At 33.6% G+C, this 26,008-nt stretch overlaps 1 protein-coding gene across 7 annotated transcripts; it reads right to left on the reverse strand.

Moving 5' to 3' along the window:
- Window positions 1-467: 467 nt before the first annotated feature.
- On the reverse strand, window positions 468-22,212 carry LOC143254063 (ribose-5-phosphate isomerase-like). 7 transcript variants are annotated; one of them, XR_013029950.1, is made up of 10 exons: window positions 22,056-22,212; window positions 19,935-20,178; window positions 18,567-18,627; window positions 16,901-16,956; window positions 16,294-16,353; window positions 9,719-9,852; window positions 9,264-9,402; window positions 6,888-7,116; window positions 5,301-5,400; window positions 468-2,723 (listed from the first exon to the last, which is right to left on the reverse strand). XR_013029950.1 is itself a non-coding variant. In XM_076508812.1 (9 exons), the coding sequence occupies exons 1-9, from the start codon at window positions 22,106-22,108 to the stop codon at window positions 2,629-2,631; spliced, it is 942 nt and encodes a 313-aa protein (XP_076364927.1). In that variant the 5' UTR covers window positions 22,109-22,212; the 3' UTR covers window positions 468-2,628. The 7 variants fall into 7 exon arrangements, 6 of the variants coding, with proteins under 6 accessions (XP_076364927.1, XP_076364968.1, XP_076364940.1 ...); XM_076508812.1 differs by lacking the exon at window positions 6,888-7,116; XM_076508853.1 differs by lacking the exons at window positions 6,888-7,116; window positions 22,056-22,212 and adding an exon at window positions 21,288-21,385.
- Window positions 22,213-26,008: the final 3,796 nt, after the last annotated feature.

A 26,008-nucleotide genomic window follows, 5' to 3' on the forward strand; every position in this document is an offset into this window, starting at 1 on the left:
ACCAAAAATGTGATGTTTTTCCTACTTCCAATTTTCCAAATCTCTCTTCATCTGCAAAAAAATTCCATTTTAGAGACTAGAATCTCTCGCCATGAAGTGAACAAAAAAACCAGCTCTTAGCAAGAAAATGAGCACACAACAATTACAATCTCCATTTATAAAAATGCAAAGAGAAAAAGCAAAACATGAACTTCAATCACTGAATATGAGATTGATTAAACACACTGTAGTATAAAACAGCAGTCAGGGAGAGTGGAACATTTAAAAAAAGACATTTCAACACCAATAATTCTAATTAAATGCAGTTTTAAACAGAAGTTTATTAAACTTAAACTCGTATATTTCAGAATGTTAATCTCCAAAATATGTTTAACTCACTGAAGTAATAACATATGAAAAATTAATCAAGCTTTTAAGTCTTTCCACTCTCAACAAAGAATGGTGATAAGTAAAACATAATTCAAAACTTTATCAAACAAATATATTTATTCATACTAACAATCCATGTATTGTTTCTATCAATGCCACTAGGCACAAGTTTGAAGTTTCATTCACATCTTTTTATAATCACATTTTACATCCTATAACCAAACAAATCAACATTAAGCTGAAAAAGGAAAAAACACATTAAGATGTTTAAGTGAGAAAATAAAACAGCACATGACAACAGCAGCTTGGAGAGAGATGTTTTGCATAAATACACAAAGTTTTTCATATAAGATTTTTGACAGGAGACTTCTGAGCTGGCAAAAAAAAAAAATCAACATTTCAATATTTTTACCTTGGTCCTCTCACATAAATTTCTAATCTACTGTGAGTATCAGAAAACCAAACACTAGATTTTAAGAGAATACAACAGTTTGAGTTCTAAGATGTATGTATTCATAAAATCATTATAGCATTAAACATACCTTTATTTTTTAATGAAAGACAAATACCAAAAACATCTAACAGAAAATCATAACTGGATTTTTAAGAATGAGGATATAATTTCTTATATTTTTTGTTTGATGTAAAGATTGCGAAACATACTTTATAAGCACTCAATTTCAAATTGAAAAAAAAACCAACAAAAACAGTTTTGTAAAAGAAACAAACAAATTTTGTTTCCTTGCATTCATAAGTAGGTTTAATTCAATATGTTTATTAAAGAGCTAGTTTAACATTTGATCAAGATTTTAATTATTAATGGTGATCAGAAAGCTTCACAACTAGCAGTGTAATGGACCAAATTACATTAGTTATGAAGGCAGTAATTACTGAAATGGAACTGCTCAGAAAAGTGTGACCTCAAATCACATGTGACAATTAGGTTCTGCCTCCAAACTACAAAAAAAGGAAAGAGAATGCATATAAATATTTTTATATGAAATATGGGTCAGAGACAGTAGCCTAATAAGTTGTAAAATAGGAAGATAAAACAGAAGAGTTAAAAGACACAAAGTAACAATGGAAGCAAGTGAAGAATTAAAAACAAACTAAATCAATTAGCGAGTGTTCAAAACAATAATACTCTATAGTAGATATATCTAAATACAAACTACAGTTGTAATATGTTAATTATTTGTACATGTAAACAGATACAAAAGACTCGGAAGACAATTCCTATAAAATAAGTTTATAACAATACATTACAGTCTCTTCACAAATCAGTGTAATGAGCAATGTATTTTTATTTCTAAATGACAGTTTCACTAATAAAAATTTAAAATTTATACTTGACCAAATCATTATCAACTAAAGATAAAAGCATTAAAATGTAATCTTCACTGATGTCAGTTACACCTTAAAGTTATCAAGTTGGTAAGTACTAAAGGCTAATGCTCAGATGTAAACTGGAATGGGCCTAATTTTTTACACAACATATCTCAATAGAAAACAACACAACAACACATTCATATTGTTTGCTTTATGTTTGTGGGCAGTGTTTTTAAATAAATAAAGGTTTTGTCATACACAGTATGTAAACATTCATCTCTAACAGTCAATGCACTTAGAAATCTTACTGATAATGTTGAATCTAGGCCACTCATTACATAATGTAATTAATTAATTAATTCAGGCTCTGCTACAAGACATTTTCTAACCAGTCTGCTATTTTTCTAAAAAATAGTGTTTTACATCAAAAGAGTAACTTCTTTAATCACAAGGACGTATCAGAGTACATACCTCATCATATTTCCATACTTCACTAAATTTATGAATTTAAAGAAAGTGTCAGATCATATTGCTTTAAAAGTTAAAAAACTTTATTTATAAAAATTATATAGTATCTTATTATAACAATAATGAATCACTATATACTTCCTTCCAACAATTGTCAACACTGGTCAATTTAAATTTACAGTAAACTACATTCTACGGTTTCACATATAATAAATCTTCAATTGAAGTGGAACTATTTTTTTCAGTCTCAGATGTTTACAATAAAAAACAATTTCATAAACTTTTATGACTCTATCAAACTTCACTCATATTTTAAATACATGCTGAAATAAACTTTAAATAACATAAAATAGTTTATACCATCTATATATTTTAACATTAATCACTTTCACACATGTACAGATGTCTCTTATGAACCCCATCTGCATTGTAGCAAACAGTTTTTGTAACTGTAACCTGAGATCATACTGGAATCTCTTTCTCTATTACACTGCCATCTTCTTGTCCAAAGTAAGCTCTCTTAGCCATGTCTACAAAAAGTCCAGTCTCCACAACCCCTGAAAAAACAATTTTAATCAAACTTATAAATAAAAAGGAAAGATTTATATAAGAGTGTCTCTGCATTTCATTATAGTTTGCCAGTTCTTTTTCTCAGAAACTGAAAGAAAAAGTTGAATCTCAATAAAGTAATCTATCTATACAAGACATACAAAGTAATAATATATTTTCTTCATGGTTTCTCAAGACTGGAAATTTAATATTGTTGTGTATAATGTTTGCAACACCCTTACTTTATGTAGAAGTGTTCAAAATTGTTCATCTGTTTCAAATATGTACAGTTTTTCACATAACATGTAGTTTAGAATTCTTTGACAGCTTGCTTAAGAAGAGAATTCATAATAAAACTTAGTTGAATGGATGGCACTCAAAATGTCCTTCTCTATACTTCTGTTTCTACAACAGGCAGTTGCCATCCACTCAGCTAAATTTCATGTGGTTAAGAAAATTATTAATCACCTTTTGCTTTAGTTACTCATTGTTTTGTGTCACTCCTCCAGGATAACACCTGATTTGCCTATTAGGAAGATACCTGTAAGGTTGCACATAATGTATGAAAGTAGACAGCAGTTTCCTCCAAAGGTAGGTGAAATAATATCTTGCAGTTACAACTTATCTTATTTTCTAATGAGAATTACAGTCACGTGGATAGTACTAATCATCTTGGAAAGATATGATGTTAGTTTTTTAACAATATACAATTAGAATATAAAATCAAAAGGTTTTGGTGGAATCTACAGGAATAGAGAGTTGCAACTTCTGTATGAACTACTGACACAAGATAGTTCTTCAGCTACATCCACTGGGAAACAGAAATGTTAACAAAACTTTATGGGTGCCACACCTACCTTCTATACATTGCAGTGAGATTTGCAACATGCATGTACATAGTTGACACAAGCATATACAGTTGTTAGAAAGAGCTCAGTTTACTCTATACTCCACTAACAATTAATTTGAAATTGGCCTGCAGTTTTGTCATGAAGTAAATGTAACTGCCATTAATAACATTGCTTGATTGAATACAAAACTTAGTGGTTTCTTACCTAAATATGCTATAGAAATAGTTAAATTATATTTAAGTCTTACTCTTATATTTTAGTTAATTATGTATTCTTTGTGTTTTAAAAATTAAATTGAAAGGTTTAGCAATTTTTATAAATTTGTCATCTGGGTTATGAAAGCTTATAAACACAGGACATGTACAAGAACTATGAACCAAGAGTAACTTCGTAAAACACCACGGGCATTAGTTGACATACCAGAATAAACAATAAAAGACATAGAAATTGAAAGTTAAAAATAAACTATATGTGAAAAGATAAAGATGTGAAATTATGTATGTGAGAAAAAAATATTCTTAGAAACAACAAATGATATTCATTCAGGAGGTTCTTGAGATTATGCAAATGAAAAAGTGAAAACTGTATGGTAACAAGTATTATTTTTTATACTTGAAATGAAAATCATCTTGCAGGTAAACTATTCAAAGTCTAAGTTCAAAGAACTACATTAATTTTTTTTTATAACAAATAGTAACAAAAGACCAAAATTAAATATTTTATATACTTTTATGAACTTTCTTTTCAAATTTCAAACAAGTTCATCAACTAGCTTCTTTTTTTGTAACATAATAATATGACAACGACAATACCTTCTCTTTGAGAGCATAGCCAGGGGTTTATTGGAAATTTTAAAAATATAGTTTTATGTTGTATATACACAACTGATTCCATTTAACAGAATTTTGTTATTTTTAAAAGAAAGAGTTTAGCACAAGTTTAATTAGATCTCTTTATGGACACAGATTGTATATTTCACAAGTTATGAATTGGTGTTTGATATATTATTGCCTCATGTTTCTAGTATCTCTTGAATTTTCTTGTTCTTTTAACTAACTATTATTGCAACATATTATCTAGTAGTGTGTGGAATGTTCTAGAGATCTGCTGGGGTATAAATACACATCCAAAATGCAGTCCAATATAAATATATAATTACATCTATATGACATGATTGCGAGTTCAGTCATAAATAGTGTATCATAACAATTTTTAAAGTGAAATTCTCACACAGTATATTGTAATAACAGAGCATGAAAAATAATTAACCTTGTCAAATTGTGTTCTAAAGTAACTATAGCAGTCTGTGTGAACTTTGAAGAGCAAGAGACAACTGTTAAAACCTCTGGATACCAGTGTGGTATTAAACAATGTTACAAACATTTGTGTGTGTGTGCTTTCTTATAGCAAAGCCACATCTGGCTATCTGCTGTTTCAACCAAGGGGAATTGAACCCTTATTTTAGAATTGTAAATCTGAAGACTTATCACTGTCCCACTGGAGGACTTGCACATATGTTTGATTTGTTTTAATATAAACTTTTAAAGCAAGTGAGCAGTATACTGTTTAATTATTACTGAACTTTATTGTCAGCAAGTCACAGACACCAACTGTAAAACATTAGGATCACACATAAAACCTGACATTATCTATATTTCAAAATATTTTTGAACTGATAAAATTATTACAAAGTATTTCACATTAGTTTCTTGAGGTTATTTTATTGACACCCACCTGGAATCATCTTGATTGTCTGGTTTATAACTGTCCACTCTCTAACCTCAGAAAATTTCCAGTCAATAATAAAGTTACCATTATCAGTAATCACTGGACCCTAAAAAATTATAGTAAAATGTTAAATTACTGCTTAAGAAGTGGTAATAGTTATTCAAAAACTGCCAATACTTTTTCTTTTATAAAGGCAATTTCCACACAAGATTCTTAAATTTAATTACTGTATTTATAATTTTTTCATCAAATCTAAAATTTCTTATTTTGCCATACAAAATATTGTAAATTTGTTTTCAAATGCTTTAAAAAAAACACATTAAGCTTGGGGTGCTTTGGTTAATTGTAGTGAAATAGGCTATTACTCTGTTTATCAGCTAAATATTGATAAATGTTTGAACAGCTGTTTGACCACGAGAGAGTTTCATGTCACATGATAAGAACATGGCCTAAATTCTAAAATTTTAATTGTCTCCCAGGTCTAAAAACAGTTAAGAGAAGTACAAAGCACGAGTTATGCTAGAGCAGATGGTTACTGAGTATTTAGTTAGTGAATCAGTAGACTTGGTGTTTGTTACCCAAAGGACAGGCCTTTATCTTATACAAATTAGTTACAGTATTTTTTTAGTTTTCTAAAGTTTTTATTGTTTGTGATACAGAACTAGAAATACAAAAAGTACTTTATATAAGAAAGAAACATCAAATAAACAGAATTATTAAGTGGGGTCCCCCCAATTACTGAAAGTTAGTTATTTAAAATCATGGGCATATTTAAGTTTAAAACGTTAAATGCTTTAAATATCACTAAGCAAGCACTACATTCTTTGTTTTGTCATAGAATCATTCAAAAGTTTTCTTAAATAAAAATGCATTTCCAATAATACTTACTTCTTCTCCCACTACAGCTATTACTTAACTGCTAGGATTTCCTTCCTTTGCCCATCTAAGTATTAGTTTGAATTTTTCTTACTTGCTCCAGTTTTCATTCTCCAGTTAATTGCACTTGGCAATATCTGTCACATGACACTTTCCAACTACATTAATGTGCCCTCTATCCTGGTAATGTTAGCACCTCATTCAGATAATAATCATTTTTTTTTTAAGACTGATCCAATCCATAGTCTCAAACACCAGCTCTTAGTGGAAATGAAGAGCAAGAGCAGAAGTAGGCATTATTGGAAATACATTTCTGATTTAAGAAAATCTTAACTTCCAAAAGTTAACCTATACTGATAAGATAGAGGAACAGGTGAGGCTATTCTCTCTACAAAATCAAACTGCATAGACCATGGGTGTGTCAATAGAAGCTTAGCATCCTAGTGAAGGAACTGCACTACATCCAGAATAAGTATAATCTTCACCCAGAACCTAAATCATGCTACTTGAATGAAAGTTGATGTGATCTGTCATCCCTTCAACCATATAGCTGAGGCCCCACTACTAGGGGTTGGAGATATAGTCATGGTTCTTAATTCTCATATTGGTGGCTAGGGCATTTGGACTGCAATATTTATATATAAAGGAACAATACTCTGGACACAGTGCAATAGGTGAACCACGTTTCATGGCTTTTTTTTTTTAAAGGAAACTGACCCCGATTTATTTAATATAATGACTGACAGGTACATGTAGAATCCTCTTATGCTTTACTCATGATAGTCCACGAGTGGCAGTCCAGTTCAGTACAGTAATATCATCCATCCTTCCTTCATAAAAATTCTACTCCAATCTGGGTAAAGAATATTGTGTTAGTGGTTGGTAATGTGGAATTGATTTGATGATATCACACCTGCCTGGGCAACACTAGCCACAGAGTGGAATCCTGTAAAAAAGAAAAGAAAAGTGGGGGTTACAGACCCTGGAAGATAAAGAAGAGGCAATATTAGTAATCAAGATACTTCCACCTAATAATGTAGAGGATGTGGTTAAGATAAGTAATGAGAATAGATGAAAACCCTCAGGGAAAATACTGCCAGATCATGCAAATAATGTGAAATAATAGTATTGGGGGAGGTCCACATACCAGCCACCAAAATAAGAAATACGGATTAAACTCTATAACCACCTTGACAACGTAATCAAAAAGAAATCATGGGGAACTGAAGGATCTCAATGAATAAAAAGTCATTGTATAATACCTTTAATGGAATCAGTAAGCAAATAACACTTCAAGACCCTCATTGAACATAAAAAATGATTGAGATCTGAGTGGTTATAGAAGTGAGAGATAGTTGTCAGTTGAATCAGCGAAAAGGACTTATCCTCTTCCTTGGCTACCAGTCCTTAGGGATAAAAACCTGTGAGGATGTAGGTAGAATGATAAGACATACTGTGCATGATCTCCAACTGGTGACATCAGTAGTCCAGCAACAATGAAAATTAAACCTTGAGAGAAAGGTGATGCATGATACAGGAGGCTGAGATCTTGAATTTTGAAAGAAGGCATGTAATACCATTTTAATATATCAGTTAAGTAAATGAAATGATTGTTTGAGATGAAGGACCCAAGCAATGCACGGAAGCTGAAGAGTGCTGAGGACTCAAATTATTTTTGTTTCAAGGATCTAAAGGTAGTTAATAAGGATGACTTGTAAAAGTAACTATGGAGGATGGAAAATCCTTGCCTAAGAGCCAAGTTATGGTTGGCACTTTTGTCAAAGTAGGTTCAACCTCTTCTTGATATACCATTGCAATATGTATGCCATTTCTGTTGACAAATGTCCATCATGGGACTAAGCAAAGATTGAGAAAGATCCATGACAACCTCAGAAATAAAACTAAAACATTGTGCAAATGACCAACCACATAATCTTCATACCTAAAGCTCAAGCATCTGGATGACTGGGTGTATAATGTTGCATTGTGGCCACCACAACAGAGATGGCCAAAAAGGTAGTGAAAGAGGTGAGCACTCCTGAAAGTACTGCAGAAGTAGAAACTAGGGTTTAGCTGTCAAATGGGTGCTATCAACAGGATCCAACAACAGGTTGAAACAAATCACAGCTAGTATCTTTGATAACATACAAATTGGTGAAAAGGCCTAAAGGTGTAATCCCATTCTTTCCTGACAAAATACATCTTTATGCCAATGACTGAGGGTGAGGTACCACAGACCAAAATGCTGTTAGTTTGATATTCCAGTAAGTGGTGAATACACAAATCATCAATTTTTTGAAACAAGAATCAATTCAACAGAAAACCTCACGATGCAACATCCATTCTCTCGGTAGAATCCATTTGGGTCAAGACAACTAATCTGCCATTGAATTCACCACTTCAGAAACATGGTAAGCTAGTAGGGTGATCTCAAAAAATAAGATCCAAGGTTCTAAAACAAAGAGCTTTGGAGCAAGTGACTCTGTGACAAGAAATGTAAGACACCACCATAGAATTGTTGAAGTGTAGCCTATTTTCCCCTTAATAATGCCAGTCCATGAGACATTACCCTTTTAACAGCAAGAAGTTCTAAAACATCATGTAGGAAAGCCTATTGCCTATGTATAGACCCTGGAATTCCTGACCATCAAGAAACTGTAGTGTCCATGAATCTATGGTTGAGGTTTTCCATTGATGTAGGTGGAGATTCACATGATAGGTATCACCAAGAGTAATGAAGAGGAGAATACAAGGCTGAAGCAAGCAAGAGACATTCAAACCAATGCTTAGATGAGCAAAGGAAGGAAAAAATTTAGCAGCTGATAATGTTTTTCACAAGTGTCATTATCCTTTTTTATTGTTAAAAACTTTGTTTTCCAGCAAAAGGATTGACTGTTAAAACTAAAATAATACAAAAGTCCATATATAAAGGCAATGCAATGCTACAACTGATATTTTGGTTTTTAATTCAGTTTACCCCATACTCTATTACAACACACACAACAGTTAAACCCTAGTAGGTATGCCTGTTAACCTTTAATTTCTGATATTCTATTGTAATTTTTTGGTCTTTGAGTCAATTTGTATACTTACTGCTTTAGCTAAAGCCATTCTAAGAACAGGAGTACCTCCAAGCTTTTCAAGTCGTCTCTGAACTGGTACGAAAGCCATTGGAATAACTTCAATAGGAATACCTTTTGTCCAATTTTGTCCAAGTTCTTTGGAATCTTTCCTATATCCAAGAAAAAAGTTAAAAGCAGTTATTCAAAGGATTTCCTGAAAATTTCATATTGTTATGTAAATCTGTCCTATCACATAGTTTCAAACTTCAGTAATAAAATTTATAGTAAAAAAAACACTTCAAAATACAAAGGTATCAAGATACACATTAGTACTAACTTTGGTTACAAGTGATATGAGAAACAAAGTAACAGCATTCTACTTACAATAAATCAAGCAAGCTTGATGCAAGTTAAGCAGAAGTGAAAAGCATTAAAGAATGAGAATTTTCTCTTCGAACAAAACAATCAAAGAATTTATATTGATACCTATGATCAGCAATGACAATAAAATTTTGTGAACAAGAGGAAACAATTTTTTCTTGAGTAAGGCAACCTCCTCCTCCTTTGATCAAAGTCATATTGTAGTCCACTTCATCAGCACCATCAATGGCTACATCTACCTGGAAATAAATATTTTCAAACTAACAATAATGTACACAAACATTGAGAAAAAATTAGAAAATATTTTACAACATTTTAAAATTTTTCTAAGAGATTCCTTGTTAGACAAACTTGTATTTTTAATATTGAAAAAAACAAAGAAAATAACTCAGTTTCTAGAAGGTATAAAATTTCCTATACTGAAAATGCATTTTTAACAAGTACTTCCCTCCACTTACAAGATTAGCTATTCTTGTTAACTGTGGCCCCATATATGCAAACATTTCATTTATGCATGCCACAAGCTTCCATTCTCTCAACCCCATTTGGATAAAGTAATTCCAATGCCTTTTTCATCTAAATCATCATGCATCAACTCTCCACTAATAGCAGCATAGTATACTCATGAGACTCCCTCTAAGTGCCTCTACTGAACTATCAATTCAAAATTTGGCAGAAGACGAAATAATTGGAAAGGTATGGGGAAGAAGGGTGGGAAATATGGAGGGAAACACTTATCTGAAATACATTTTCAGTACAGAAAAATAGTAACTTCTAACATAGTGCTTTCCTCTTCTCACAAGATTAGCTAGAATTGAACATTAGTTTGTAGGAAGGACAGACTATTCTTCCCCCAAAAGCATCCAAAGGATACTTCTGTAAAAGAGTAAAAGAGAGAGTCAGATTGAAAGAGAGCATCTGCACTGCTTCTAACCAGGTATGCTCTTTGCTCATCCATAAAGAGTGGGGAAAAAAAGGATACATGTACATCCAAGTGGAAAGGAGTCGAGGGAGGTTAAGTATCTGAACCCATAATTAGATATACACAAATCAACCCCATGAAGAAGAAATGTGAGTAATAACAGCATGAGCCCCACAATAACTAGGGCGAGACAGATCATACTTGATTTGTGAATCATCCCATCTTAACAACAATCATTGTGAAGCCACGTAATGGTAAATAAGAATTAACATGGCTATACATTGTAGATTTTGAATTGTAGAATACTTGTCCAGGCACCACCTGCCATGTAATGAAGGTAAGAAAAAAGCTCCTAAAATAAAATAAAGCATTAATAAAGACTCACCCAGTCTTAGAGTCTCAAAGCTTAAAAAACAGCCACAGGTGTGAGACAAAAAGCAGAGGAAGATGAAACCACAATATGATGTAAATAATGGTAGATGAATGTTTTACTGTGGTTCACATGCCTGATTGGAGGATTTCTTCCAAAGGCCAAAGAATACAAGAAGCAAGAGAAAAGGTATGGTGTTGTGTTTGATAAGAAGTTACTCAGAATAAATTCTTATGGGAAGGAGACAACTAGGAATATGCTAACTAGATGAAATAATGAACCCAAATGGTGACAGAAGGGAACAAATATCGAGAAGAACATTGCCACAGGATAGAAGCCAGGAACAGGAACCACAGAAGGAAGCCAAAGGTCAATAGTACAACATAGGGCATGCAGACATAGAAGTCTATGCAGATCAGGACAAGGGTAGATATTAGAAATAGAGGGAAAAAACAGGCAGAAAGGCAGAAATACCTTCATGAGCCACTGAGGTTTCTGAAATGAAGAAACAATCCAGATACAGGAGAAAACAGACATGGTGATAAAGTGTGCATGTAACAATGATGGTGAACAAGTAAGACCAAGAGGAAAAAGAAATATGCTTTAAGGGAATGGTGAAACAAAGAACTCAAGAAAGAGGTTCAAATATAGATAAAGTAAGACCACATCCACATCCCAATTTGGAAGAGTAGGTTGTCAGGAAGGTGACAAATTGAGGAGGAACAGATTAACATGATAAGAACAGGTGAAGCAAAGACTCTATAGTAATGTAAAACATAAAAAAGATATGGGACAAGGATGCACTATAACCCAGTGCACTAGAACTTGGGAAACTGAAAACCCCTCATTGAAAAGCTGAATCAGACACTCAGACACACCAACCACAATAGGTCATATAGCTGGAAATCCCCAAGCATGTGTGAAATACTTTTCATTTCTGTTAATATACCTCTATGGGAGAAGGACATACAGACTGAGCCATGTGGAAAGCTATGCAATAGGAAAAACTTGATCTCTTTGCCAAGGACAAGACAAAGGTCTCGCATGAAGACAGAAGAAGTGAGCTGTGGGATGTAGAACCAATAACTGGAGTTGGTAAAGGAGGGTGGAGAATAAGGACGAGGGGACAGGAGGAAATAACTGGAGTTGGTGCATCTTTAATGCTAAGATCCTGGCAGAGCTACGGACAAGTGATCGATAGTGTAATTTTGATTCCACAAGAGCATGATATATCTTTAGCACAGAACATCGATCTGCTCCCCAAGTGGTGGAAGAGATGTTCAGTGCTCTTGTACATTTGACCCATAGCTGCTTCATGTGAGGTATAAAGGTCAGCTTACAATCAAAGATAAGCCCAAAGAACTTTGTCTCAGGGACCACAGGCAGCACAAATTCACCGATACAGAGTTCAGGATCAGAGTGAATACCCCATTGGCAGCAAAAGTGCATACAAATGGTTTTAGAGAGAGAGAAATTAAAGCCATTTGCTGTGGTCTACTTCAGTAAACAATTGAGAGCAGTTTGTAGCTGCCACGCAATATATCTCAAGTTCAATAACTGACACGAGATGTGAAAGTTAGACATAAGAGCCTGTTTGCAACAATAAGAGGGAGTTGTTCAGTGATGGCATTAATTTACATACTGAAAAGTGTGACAATCAAGGCACATCCCTGAGGGACTCCAAATTCCCGTAGAAAAGAACGGGAAAGTATTGAACCCTTATGAACTTGGAATCACCTGTCCATTAAACAATTTTTAATAAAAATGGGCAAATGGCCATGTAACCCATATATATGGAGGTCTCGCAAAATGCCATACCTCCAAGTTGTATCATAAGCCTTCTTAATGTCAAAGAATATTGATACAATATGTTGTCATTTGAGAAAGACTTTTCCGATTAATATTCCAAGTCGAATCACATGGTCCATGGTAGAGCACTATCATCAGAACCCACACTGAATGGGCGAGAGAAGGTTGTTTGATTCAAGAAACCAAACAAGACGAGCATTAACTATCCTCTCTAACGGCTTACAGAGACAGCTTGTCAAAGCAACTGGAAGGTAGTTTGAAGGAATCTTGGGATCCTTCCCAGGTTTAGTAAAAAGTAGAACAATAGCCTGGTGCTAGGCATCAGGAAGAACATTCTCCTGCCAGTTCCAGTTAAAAACAATCAGAAGAATAGCAAGAAAAGCAGGAGGTAAAAGGTGCAGCATCTCGTAGTATATATCATCAGGTTTGACAGATGGACTACCAGACTGGTGAAGAAGCATTTTGAGTTCCACCAGTGTAAAGGGACGATTATAGTCACAGAGACAATCAGCTCGAAAGAAAAAATGTGATCACTCTGCCCAAGTCTTGATGGCTAAAAAGGTGAAAGATGAAGTAGAAGTGCTAGATAGCTGGCAAAAGCTTTCACCTAGAGTATTGGTGATGCTCTGTGTATCAGCTATTTCCTGGCCATCAGAGAGCAAGATCAAGAGGGGTCAGAATTATATTGCCAACTGACCTTTCAAATCTTGTCCTATATGACTTTGGAACTGGTGGTAGAAAATATGCTGGCTGTGAACTTAATCCAAGAGTTCTTCTAGCTTTGATGTCTTACCCACCGAACATGTGCACGGGCCTGCTGGAAAGCGATACAGTGCGAGAGTGTGGGATACCTACGAAAAGTATCTCAGGCCCATTTTTGAGCCTTCCAAACATTGTAGCAAGAAGAATTCCACCACGGATGAGAATATTGTGGAAAATGCATTGAATTTTTAGGAATACACTAAGCAGCTGTCTGTAAATACACTTAGTTACTGCTGCTACTCAATCGTCTATTGATGGCTTACAGATAATGGCAGAATCTAGTTTTGTGAAAGCAGTGAAAGAAGGCCAGTTTGCTTGATCCAGCTTCCACAGAGCACACGGGTCGAATGGCATCAAAGACGGCCAGTTTCTCTCAAAATTATAAGAAAATTATCACTGCCTTGTGGAGACATGTGGGAGAATAGTGAAGTAGAGCAACTTGAGACATTAATAGCACTAAAGGACAAACTAGGTGCATAAATATAATTATAAAAACCACTACTGAAGAGAGAAAGCTTGTAATCTAAGAGCATATGCTCTCTGGAGCAACCCGTCCCATCAATATCAACACTTCCCCAGACAGGATGAGGTCCATCAAAGTCCCCCAGGATTAAAAAAGGAGATGGCAACTGTTCAATGAGAGCATCAATGTCTGACTGATCACAGGTCTCTCCAGGCAACAGATAGAGAGAACAAACAGTGATGGTACGACCCAAGGAAACAGGGATGGCTACAGCCTCCAAGTGGCAAAGACAGGGTGGGCACATGCTGATCAACCAACAGTGCCACCCCTCCATGCACTCATCTATTACACAGCCTGTCATTTCTGTGCAAAGAAAACTGCTAAAAGGTGACTGTACTGGCAGGTTTTAGAAATATTTCCTGTAAGGAAAGACATACAGGACTGTAGGAAGCAATCAGTGCTTTGATGTTATCCAGATTAGAACGTAAACCTCGACAGTTCCATTGTATCAAGGTGGCCACTTTTATTTACGTGTAAGCAAATTGGGTGGAGAGCCCTTCTGTTTACGATCACATCTTTTTACTTTGCTGTCATTATTTGAATCTCTCTCAACAAAACCTTATCATGGTGAATTCAAAGTAGCATGAGGCGTAACCTCAATAGGTATATCCCCAATCGCCTTTGAATGCAAGAGGAGTTCACTGTGTTTAGACGTGGATATTTCCACCAATATGTTACCAGAGTGAAGCTTTTTTACTGACTCTGGAGAGCCACCAAGTCCCTCTAGTTCCTTCTGAATGAAAAAGGGAGACATCTACCCTAAAGGTTTGTCTGAAAGAGAATTTAATATAAGAAAATGAGGTACAGGTATTACAGATGTTGAAGATTGCTGCTCAGGATCTTCAAGACGTAGTTGTTTACTTATGGACCATTTTTTTCAGTATTTTATTTTTTATTTGGAGGATCCATAATAAAAAAAAGAATATTTCAGTGTCCACTGACCACACCCACATTGGAGCCCATGAGGGGATGCACTACAATGCTAAACAAAGACACTGCAGCAATGCCAGGGTTTGCGAGCACTATACCCAAACATCAACATCAGATACAATGTCCACAACACCTGCTGAGAACATCCAACACTGGTATTTGGTTGACTTTGCCCAAATAGACCAGCTGATTAACCCAAAGGGGGTCACCCCAAGACAGCCCATCTGCAGAAATTCAAGGCCAAAATGGTGTGTTAGGGTTGGACTTCTCATCCACCAGGATCCTCTCCTCCCCTTCATGGGTCACCACGCACAGCAAACATGTAAGTGGATGTTCAGATCCCAGAGGAGGTAAATTGAAAGAACATAACCTCCCTGGGAGGTTCCTTCACCATGCACAGATATCCACACCGAGAAGGTGAGCAGACAGGGAGTGGCAAACTAACAATTTCATGGAACAAACTAGGAAAGGAAAAGAAGGTTGGGCCAGACTGAGGTCAATGTTAAAAAAAAAAAAGGCATCCAAATGAACAAGGTATGACAGAGGTAGCACTCTGATTAACTATCTCACCCAGGCAGCCACTTGAGGAAGCTGACAAGTATGACTGACCAATTTTAGTTCAAAATGGGCCAGAAAAAACCAGTTATCAATATAATAATAGAAACAAAGACCCAAGACATGAAGACGAAAAGCAAAACCCCAACTACCCAGTAATAAGCACATGGTGCAGAACCAAGCCTAATGGGTAGGGCACAAAACTGGTACACCATCCTGTGATGGCTTAATGACTCAAGTTTATTTAAATCAGGTATCATTCTTCTAGTCTTTCTCTGCATCCTCTCCATCAAGCCAATATCCTTTTTGTGGTAAAGAGACAATTAATACCTAAATGTGTTTTCATTTTTAGTGAAGTATTTGAAACTGTGTTAGCTACCATGCATATTGAGTTACTTTGTAAACTGACTTACATTAGTGTAGTGTAGTTAGCATCATTTGTAAATGTATCCTAAAAGTTACCACATGTTCAAGTTTGCAAAAGTGTTAAGGAAGAAATAAATGAATTTGTTATTGTTTATATGTGCTGGACATTTAATTATTAACACCAAATAACTGAAAAGAATCGGTATAACAAAAGAACAATTCTACTATAATAGGTTGTAATTACACTTTGTTTTACAAGTAACATTAATATAATTTTCAAAAATCTGCACAAAATGTATAAACATTTAAAAAAATATTAAACGTTAAACTCTTCATAAGGATCCTTATGTTGCTATAAGTACAAAGCTGAATGGTACAAAACAGTTAAACAACAAATATTAGTTATAATTATTCAAAATGAAATAAAGTTTATTTTTACTTACCTGAGGATGTTCTTCCAAATCAGTCAGAGACAAGCCTAGCTGTTTCACGATCTGTCGAGACTAAATATGAAGTACTATTGTTAAACACTTATTACTATTCATATACTTGATAAATATATATTAGATATTACCTGAATATTGTAATTTAAGTCAATGAAATACAGAAAAACATTGATAAATAATTACCAATTGAATGTCAGTAATAAATTATCAAGTAATATAGCAGTAAAATATTATCAAATGTGTATATTTTTATATGGTTATTGAAATACAATAGCTAAGAGTGCCAGTCAAATGTTATCGGATAAGTTCCTGTGACATAACACAGCCATTGATAAAAAGAAATAATACACTATTAAAAATCATGTTGTGGGTCAAAACATAGCCAGTCACTCAAATTATGATGAATAATGACAGTAGATACTTTCTTAAGTCTCTGAAAAGTTTTTGCAGTTTTACACTTTATTTCATTTTCAGTAAAAATAAAACTGTACCTGAATACAGTACTGTACGTGTAACAAATCAATGATGACTAAACCACTTATCAGAACTTAGAACTGTACATCTTATTAAGTAGGTGAAAAAAAATAGCTTAAATAAAATTTACCTGAAATGAAGTTGGAACACATAAAATCTTTAGTCCTTCTTCTTTAACTCTCAAAGCTATACATAAAAGAGACTGAACACTTTAACAATTTTACTGCATTGACTTGTGATGAATACAGTTTCAAATAATTATAAAAAACTTAGGTGAGACAAATATCTGTGAAATTAATAACTTATTCAAGCACAAAGTAATAACTGTTTTTCAGATTTCACTTCTTCTGTTCCTTATTTGTACACTATAATATATGTAGCACACTGTTCCTTTGTCAAGTTAATAAAAACATCAGTTTCTTATTAAGCACAAACCCACATGGTAGACTGTCTGTGTTGTGCCCACCATGGGTATTCAAACCTGATTTTTAACATTATAAGCCTTCATATTTAATGTCAAACTACAGGGGAGGGGCTCATGTCAATTAAAACCAAATATACTTAATAAAAACAATGATCTATACATTTCACTTTATAACAACACTGAGGTTTCTGTATTGTATAACAAAAATGTTAAATATAAGCAAGTTTTCCCCATGATTTACAGGTAACCTCTTTATTTTTCAGTTTTGCTAAGTAGTTAGTGGGCAAGTGCTTTAGGATTGTAAAATTACAGTTACTCCTATTTTTAAAAGGAATTGATGAGGGTCACTACTGAAAATGGTAAGCCAGTTAAGTCATACTACTTTAATGATATAAATTCTATGGTCTAATAAAAGAAGTTTTGCATAATTATTTAGTGAAATATTATACAAGAGAAAGTCACACCAATAAAAAAAATCATTAAAGCAAAATCATGACTTAGTAATCTATTAGATTTTTTCACAAACATCATTTTTTTTTATCTGGTTCATGGTAGGGTCAAAAACATTAACATTTTCATAAAGCTTTTGATTTTGTGCCACACAGAAGATAAGAAATATTAGATCAGCAAGAGTTGGAGAAAGACTAGTTAGTTGGACTATAGGGTGGCTGGGTGAGAAAGTCCAGGCAAACTAGTCACTTGTTACAGGTAGAGAGCCTCATAAGCCAGTGCTTTTTCTTATTTACATTAATAATTTTGAGTCATAATTAGTACATTGACTGAAGAAAAGATCCTTGGCATAATGATGGATAAATCATTTAAGCCATCGAAGCACTTATCTGTTCTCAGTAGTAAAGGTGATGGAATTTTAAGGTTATAAATGGAAATTATAGTAATAAATCAAAAGAGAGAATTATTTATATACAAACCACTAGTTGAACTCATATCAAATGCTCTGCAAAGTTCTGGTTTCTTTATTTAAAAAATGATATTGTCTTATTGGAAAGAGTTCAGAGAAGATGATTCCATGGATGAAAGGTTATGTATTTTATGGGTATAGGTTAGCCCTCTTATTTTCTCTTGAGAAATTATGGTTAAGAGGTGATATTTTTCACCAAATTAAATATAAAACAGGATTTAAAAATCTTCAAAATAATTTTTCCAATTGTACCTCTTTAAGATCCTTATTTTACAAAGCTACCTATTTCAACAATGACACAAAGCAGTAAAAAATACAAGTTCATAAAACAGAAACATTATTCGTTGCAACAGAAGAAACAAAATACAAAACAGGTGCTGAAATCTTCTTAGAACTAGCATATTATTAGGTTCACTGTGATTCCAATCAGTTATCTAGAACAAGAGTATTTACCCAATCTTTCCATTGCATAAACAGCAGTTGATCCACTTCCAACTCCTACAATAAAGTTATCCTAAGAAATGGATTTAGAAAATATACTGAGTTAGCTAGAGCAAAACAAGCATCAGTGAACTAGATATACAACAATATATATTTCTACCTTAGCCTTTTTCATCTTACAATTACGTCTGAGATGTATGCCAAAATATGCTTTGTGAAAACAACAATAATTTATTAACACAGATATTTAAACATACCTGGAGTTTTATAGTAGTAGTTTATCCAAATATTAACTTCTAAAAAGCATTTTTTTCTTCTAAAATGGAGGACACTAAAATTTATATATATCAAACAAAGGAGAGAGATAAAAAACTATCATTCTTTAAGTGTAGGAGGGATTTTCCTTAAATTTTATTGAAGTAGCAGCTGTTCAGAAAATGTTTGATGAATTTCAGAATGAAACTAAGTCCTGACAAGATTTTTTGTAAAATTTGAAAAGAAGCTCAGGGAAAAGATGGGTGAAAACTTAAAACTGTTTTTTTTCTCTAAACTTCCTGATGACTGAAAGATCCCACTGTGATACTTATTTTTATGAAAGGGAGAATCTAGAAAATTTTAGGTATATTTAGATTTTTCTTGCCAAAAGTTATTTTAAAAAAATTGGAAAATGGCTCATTTATCAGCAAGGTTTAAGAAATCTTACCTTACCAAATTTGTTTTTTTTTTCACTGAGTCTCCTCCATTTTGCATTATGTCATTTCAACTGATATAATATACAATCATTGCTTTTTTCACAGGCTATTATGAGAAGGTGCCTCACAAAAGTGATTAATAAGTTGGAGGCACATAAGGCTGGTAAAACATTGACATACAGAAATAAGGCTTAGTCATAGAAGCTAAAATACCATAAGAAATATTTGATGGTGAGAATTTTAGTAGAGGGTTCCTGGAAATAAGAGGCAATACGCTAATAAAATTAAGGTTTTAAAACCTAAGTATTGAATTGTTAAATTATGTTGTGGTTTACACATGACACATTATTTATTCTGAATTTAATATTAACAGTTTTTGAAACTTGCATAAGAATTAGGATATGAAGGGCCTAAAGTTACTACTACTACTAGAAATACTAGTTAGGATGATAAATCAGCTCTATTAATCGAGCTTTGAATGGCATACATTGGTTTAAAAATAGGATGAATATTATAGCTATTATTATTCCATGCAAGTTTTAAATAAGAGGCCATGATAAACCAAATGTCTTTCTGTTACTTTTCTCTTATGTCACCTTACTGTTGGTAAGTGTTTTCTTATTTACCTACTTTTTTAGGACTGGGTATGTTTCGCTCAGAGAAATAAGAAGTCTGAAGTTGAACTTACCATCACATGATGATCGACCGCTTTCCATGCAGCTGCTTTTTTTGCCACTTCTATTGGCTGCATTTTACTTTCATTTTCTGGTAAGAAAGGGGGGTAATATCTTGTCTTGAAATGACTGCTTTTCACATCTTGAGATAAACCATTGGTACAAATCCGAAAACCGTTTTTAACATGAACTCCAGCTGCTCGAATTTCTCGAAACCCGTTTGACGCTTTGGTAAACATTTCGTCCATCCGTAGACAGCTGTGGGAGAAAACAAAACACTTTTCACGTGTCTATCCCTCTGATTTTTAACTAAAGCTTTCCCAAACACTAAACTATAAATGTAAATAGCCATAACGTAACTTGTTGAGGGAAAAATAAATAAATTAAAAATAATTTGCAAGAGCTAGAAAGATATTCTACATCGTACATGATTCACATTTGTTGTTATGCCTAAGCTCTATACAAAAACCGTGAATTCTTGTCATCACCTAAGAAATATAGTACATAATAAAGTTAAAGAACAAGAGCATTGGCGTTATCAGAATTCACCTAATATAGTTAATAGTTTATACTCGTCATAAAACATTAGCATTAGGATTATTGTATTATTTAAAAATTGAAATATAATTAATTTCGTTGCTTTTAGACGTGTAGTTTGATTTTGAACTCTCAGCAGTCATGTAATTGGTATTAAGCAAAATTTGTGTTGTCATTTAAAAGATATATAGAGAAGACAGGTTTGCTTGATCCCTCCAACAATACATGTGTCAATTACTTTTCTCAGTTTATTACAATATAAATTATTAAATGTGAAGAATTCTACTTTCGTTAATTAACTAAGTTACCGTAAACAATTTATGTTTATTATATTGTATATTCGGAAACCTCCAGTCTTATAACATGAATAATCTTAATCAGGGTTCACGAAAACTTTTCTATTATTTTCTGGAACTATATTAATGAGATTATTATCAGCTTTCTTACGCGCTGTTCATTCATAATTAAAATATTAATTTATCGTAAATATTTTTTTGCTATAACAAACGAAAGTAATACCTAAAATAAAAAGGAGCATTTGATACAAATACAATATTTACCACAGGTCTGGGATTGTTAGAAACTTCAAAAAACAAATACTAGCTTAATAGTTTCGTTTTGAGTTTACTTACTGATTATAAGTATTATGTTTTGTTAACGTAGCATGGGTAACTTGCAATAGAATAACATTTATAATTACTAAGTTTGGCTTGTTGAAAGTTGATATATTTACTATAACCTTTGATCTATACCAATAAAACTTGTGCTACTGAGAATGATTACACAAATGATCGAAATGTCTTACCTTACTTAAAAATATTCTCCCTTACCTTAAAAGCTGTAACTTGTAATAACACACCAGCTTTAATTTTTTCTTTAAAAAAAAAGTAATAGCAAATAATGTAACCGATGTGACAGACAACACAACGCTAAGATATAGTTTGAAAACCAAATTAATAAAAATATTAAATTATACATATATATACATATAAATTTAAAAATTTATTCATTGCATTACGAACGCATAAGATTTTACTTTTAAATATCTTCAACCTGAATAAGCCAAAACGGTAGATTATTATAAAACTTTCAAAATATTTTAAACTAAAATTATGACACTAGTTTTTCAATACAAATCGTTTTATGCAACTCTTAGACAACGATTATTTGTATGTTCTGGAAGTAAGAATGCTACATTATTAGTTATTCTAAATCAAAGTTAAAATTATGAGATATAAAGCCAGTATTTATTTAAGTTATTAAACTTTAAAATCAAATATTATGCATCCACTATAGATGCAAAAAAACACACTTTAATTTAAATCGGGTTAGTTTTTCGAGTACAGAAAATAATGTTTAACTTCTTCTCAAGACTGTGTTTCGATTGTTATATAGAACTTAAAGTAGAAATTGTGATTCTTACAACTATTTGTATTAATTAAAAAAAAAAGAAATAAATTTTATGATATACAGTGTTAACCTTACAACACCCATACAGAGCAAAAATAGTTATACAGTTTTTAACTTACAGTTGTAATGAAGGATCATTAAAGTTATATATTTATTTTACTATTGTTACAAAACAAACCTGCACTTACTTGCTTAAATAATCTGTAATTTCTGAATCTACTGATGTTAAAATATGCGGCATGAAGATAATTCTTGCGATCAATACAAGCAGAGTACAACGAACGATAAAGCGTGCGTGCTTATGATCTCATGGACTTTAAAGCAAACCCCTCTATATGGGCACAAGCCAGAGCTAAGATTAGAAACAACAGTTCCTTCTCTTTATCCTCTCATTAGAATTAGCACGGTTTGTTAAATCAAATTAGTTTTAATAAATAATGAACTGAAAACTGGCCCTAATTAATGTTAATATTATCACTAATTAAATAAACGAAATTTCTCAAATAATTGTTTTATAGGAGTTGTTAAAGTATTATAATAATAATATGCGTAAACCAACGGAAGCAGAATGATTTTATTTCACCAACTTGAGATATTTCTGAGAGGCATGTATTGGATGAGATAAAAGTAACTTGCCCCGAACATTTTATTCAATATTAGAATATAGTATTAAAGATTAATAGTTGATATAATTTCAATGGTAATGATTAACATACTCTTTTATAATGATTTCCATTTGTACTGAATAATTTTAAATATATAATAGATTAAAATATATATTATTTCTTAAAAGTTGTGAAAGGTTACGTTTTCCTCATCTCCCATATGTATTTCTCAGGAATTTGAAGAGGAAACAGATGATCCCGGAAAAAAAAAAAAAAGTAAGAAGGATAAGCGACTGTAATGCCTTTTAATGGTCAAGAATGTATACCGTATTTTAAAAATCAGAGAACGTTGTTATTGTCTTGTGGCGACGCCTTCCCAACAGAAAAAATTCGAAATTTTCTTTAAAATCAAAACTTTTCGCCTTCAGTCCTACAAGGATGCTTTATTACCGTCAACAGTTCACCAGAGATTCATCCTGAGAAACGTAAAATGGACGGTCTGTTCAACGATCCCATCCATAAAAACGAATAACTGACCGTCACCCAATCTTTTAAATAAAACAAAAAGAAAATGTACTAGAAAAGCAAACTGTTCTTGAAATAACTGGATCTTGGTGAAAGGAAAATGTGGATGACTGAAGGTCAACAGAGTGGAATGGCTTCTGATGAGTCTGAAACAGCATGGGAAGATCTCTCAGCGCACATCAGCCCCAGCTCTGGTCCATGCCACCAGCAACCACCGAGTAAAGGCTGGATGTATAGCTATTCAGAATTGATTTCAGAGAATGTGAAACATTAGGTATTTATGGGTGAAGACTGTGATTTATTTTGAGATGTAAGTTTCAGGACTAAAAGGCTCTCCTTGAAAGCAACTTGAGATACCTGGGATTGTGCAGTGCTGTACAACGAATTACTATGAGTAACTATTAACCCTGTAAACAGTGGCAACTTTAAGGTTGTGTGGGCCCAGGGGTTAATAATTTTTGTGGGCCCTACATCCTATGTAATTTGACATAGAATAAAATTATTATTGGACCCTGGGACTGATCCCCTCTAACCCTTACGTAAATACTACTCTGCCTGTGGATCTAGAACAGTAACCAACACTCACCAGAGTATCAAATTCCGTGCTAACAACTTCTGCACAGGATTAGTTGGGATTCCAGAAAGAAGATGCTTTAGCCAGTTCATAGAAATCCCACTGAGCAAATTAAGATGCTATACCCTGATATTCAAGAAGACAGTGAAAGAGGGCCCAGGCTAGCTTCTGAAGCATTCAGGAACTCTTCCCAACAGCTCATCAAACTATGCAATACTTGAGCCTGAGCTTAGATGATATGACCCTCGATGTCATTGAAGAACTGTATGAAGAACAGCAGGGAAAATTGCTGACTTGACCCAGTGGAAAATTAGATAATTTATCAGGCCAAATTCAAAGCTTGGAATAAAATTTGCTCGAAGGGACTGATCACCTATACAGAAGATATTAAAGAGAATGCCTACCCAACAATGGCATCCACAGATTTGGAGGACATTCCAGACAATAAGTTTATTGAGTAATTCTCATTGATCCTGTATGACAACACCTGGATGTAGAGGACATCTTCCCTTAATCAAAGAAGTTTCCATGGCAGCAAGATTTAAAATGGTAGCTTCAGGTCAGTCATTGTAGAGAGAAGAAAACTTACAGTGACAGCTGTTGTGGCTAACTCTCATATGAACAAACTTATTCAGGCACTTACACCACAGGGGCGTGGATTTTTTACACCCGATGGGGGGATGATTTTTGCAACCATTTATGTGGACTGTTCAATTTGCAAATTGGGAATCTCTGATTACGTGAACCTGAAACTGTAAACATGCAGTCACATAGTAATCTTGTTGCCACGATACTTGCATGTATACCTAGGTCTACTGATTGATACTTACGAACTATCACTTAGGTCGAAAAGCTTAGAAGCACGCCTATATTAAAGATGTACATTCGGCTACTGAAAAAGCCTACATCTAGGCCTAATTATGTAATTCAATTGGTAAGAACACGAGAATCACAAGAACAAACACACAATTTGTAGGCCTGTGATGCAATAAAACAATTCAACAGACCAAACTGTAGGGGGGATGATTGTATGCACCATACCCTCACCTAAAATGAAGGGGGAATGTATACCCCATTCCCCCAGGATCTACGCCCCTGCTACACGACATTAGATTCTATGAACACTAAGGGTTAGCCAGTAAAACATTTGGAATTGCATACTTTTTTACAGTAAGTGGTCAGGTTTATCTAGGTTCACCCACTGAGTTCATGCCACAGCAAGAATTGCACAGATGGTGAATGGCACTGCAAGGTTAGCCCATGGAATAAACAACACAACAAATGCTTCAACTTCTGTCTGGATATAACCCAGGATAAATAGAGAAAATTATTGGCTTTGCTTTTGGACAGTTGGAGTACTGGCCAAAAAGTGCCCATACTCCACCAAGCTGCAAAGATATCAGAGCTATTGGTTTCAGCCAACCCACAACACAACCACTTTCCTGAGCAGTGAATTAAGCAAGGTTATTAGCAGTGGCTGTGGGATGAGTAGCTCCAGGATAACTAATGTACACTATGATAAATGCTCCACAAAATAAGAGAACCAAAGACTGGCTTAGCCATTCATTTAAAGTAGTGCAACAAACTTTTTGCATAAAATAGTTTAGTGTTCTGCCCAGCTCTGTTAGACTTAAATGGAACTTAGTATATGCTAATGAGGGTTTAAGAACAAGAAGTTAAGTTATTCATACAATCATGAGTAATAAAATAGGTGAATCACGTGATCTTTTAATCCTCCAAGTGAGATCATCACTACAGCCAACTTCGTTTTGAAAGAGATGGCAGACATAATATTAAAGGAGAAGTAGATTTTTGGCTTACTTGTGGATGTTTCATCCACAGAATGAAAGTGGTTGTTTCTGATCTTATATTTGCAATGTACATTCTATAGATGGATAAAATGCGCATCATATCCATCAATTTTGCCTATGTAATCGGTGAGCTAATGTTCCACAGAAACGTCATCCAATAATGACCACATCGAGCCCAAGAGCATAATGAATTAGTGTCTATAGCAGAGGAAATAAGAGTACCTCTAGTATCTCCTTATACACAAGTGGTGTTCCGTGATTTAATTCTGATGAAGTCTAATACGTCCATAGTATGGTTATAAAATCTACACATAAAATAAACTGTTTCTTGTCTAGCACTAACTCGGACAGTGATCTCTTGAACAATGAATAAATTTCTGATGTTCTATTATAATTGTAAATCATTGGCTGTTTAGTTAAATGATATATTTGTAATAGATACAGAAAATAAAGTGAAAATAACCAACACTTGAGGTTATGCTAGGGTTGTTTTTTACTGCAGTGGAAACGTCTCATTATCTTGTTGAATTAATACATTAATGTATTTTTTGGACCAGATAGATGACTTATTCGAACAATGGTGGCTCGGCAACACACATTCTAATGAAGTAACGATCACCTTTGAA

Source organism: Tachypleus tridentatus, chromosome 1 (genome assembly GCF_004210375.1).
Source record: "Tachypleus tridentatus isolate NWPU-2018 chromosome 1, ASM421037v1, whole genome shotgun sequence".
Classification (NCBI taxonomy): domain Eukaryota; kingdom Metazoa; phylum Arthropoda; class Merostomata; order Xiphosura; family Limulidae; genus Tachypleus; species Tachypleus tridentatus.

What these genes read in the sequence shown, in the direction of transcription:
- LOC143254063 (XM_076508812.1), bottom strand. Translation starts at nt 22,108, where the DNA reads ATGCCGCATATTTTAACATCAGTAGATTCAGAAATTACAGATTATTTA. An exon ending in GTGTTCCAACTTCATTTCAG is followed by an intron (nt 16,354 to 16,900) that starts GTAAATTTTATT and finishes CTTCATATTTAG; the next exon opens with TCTCGACAGATCGTGAAACA. An exon ending in ATTGTCATTGCTGATCATAG is followed by an intron (nt 9,403 to 9,718) that starts GTATCAATATAA and finishes TCTTGGATATAG; the next exon opens with GAAAGATTCCAAAGAACTTG.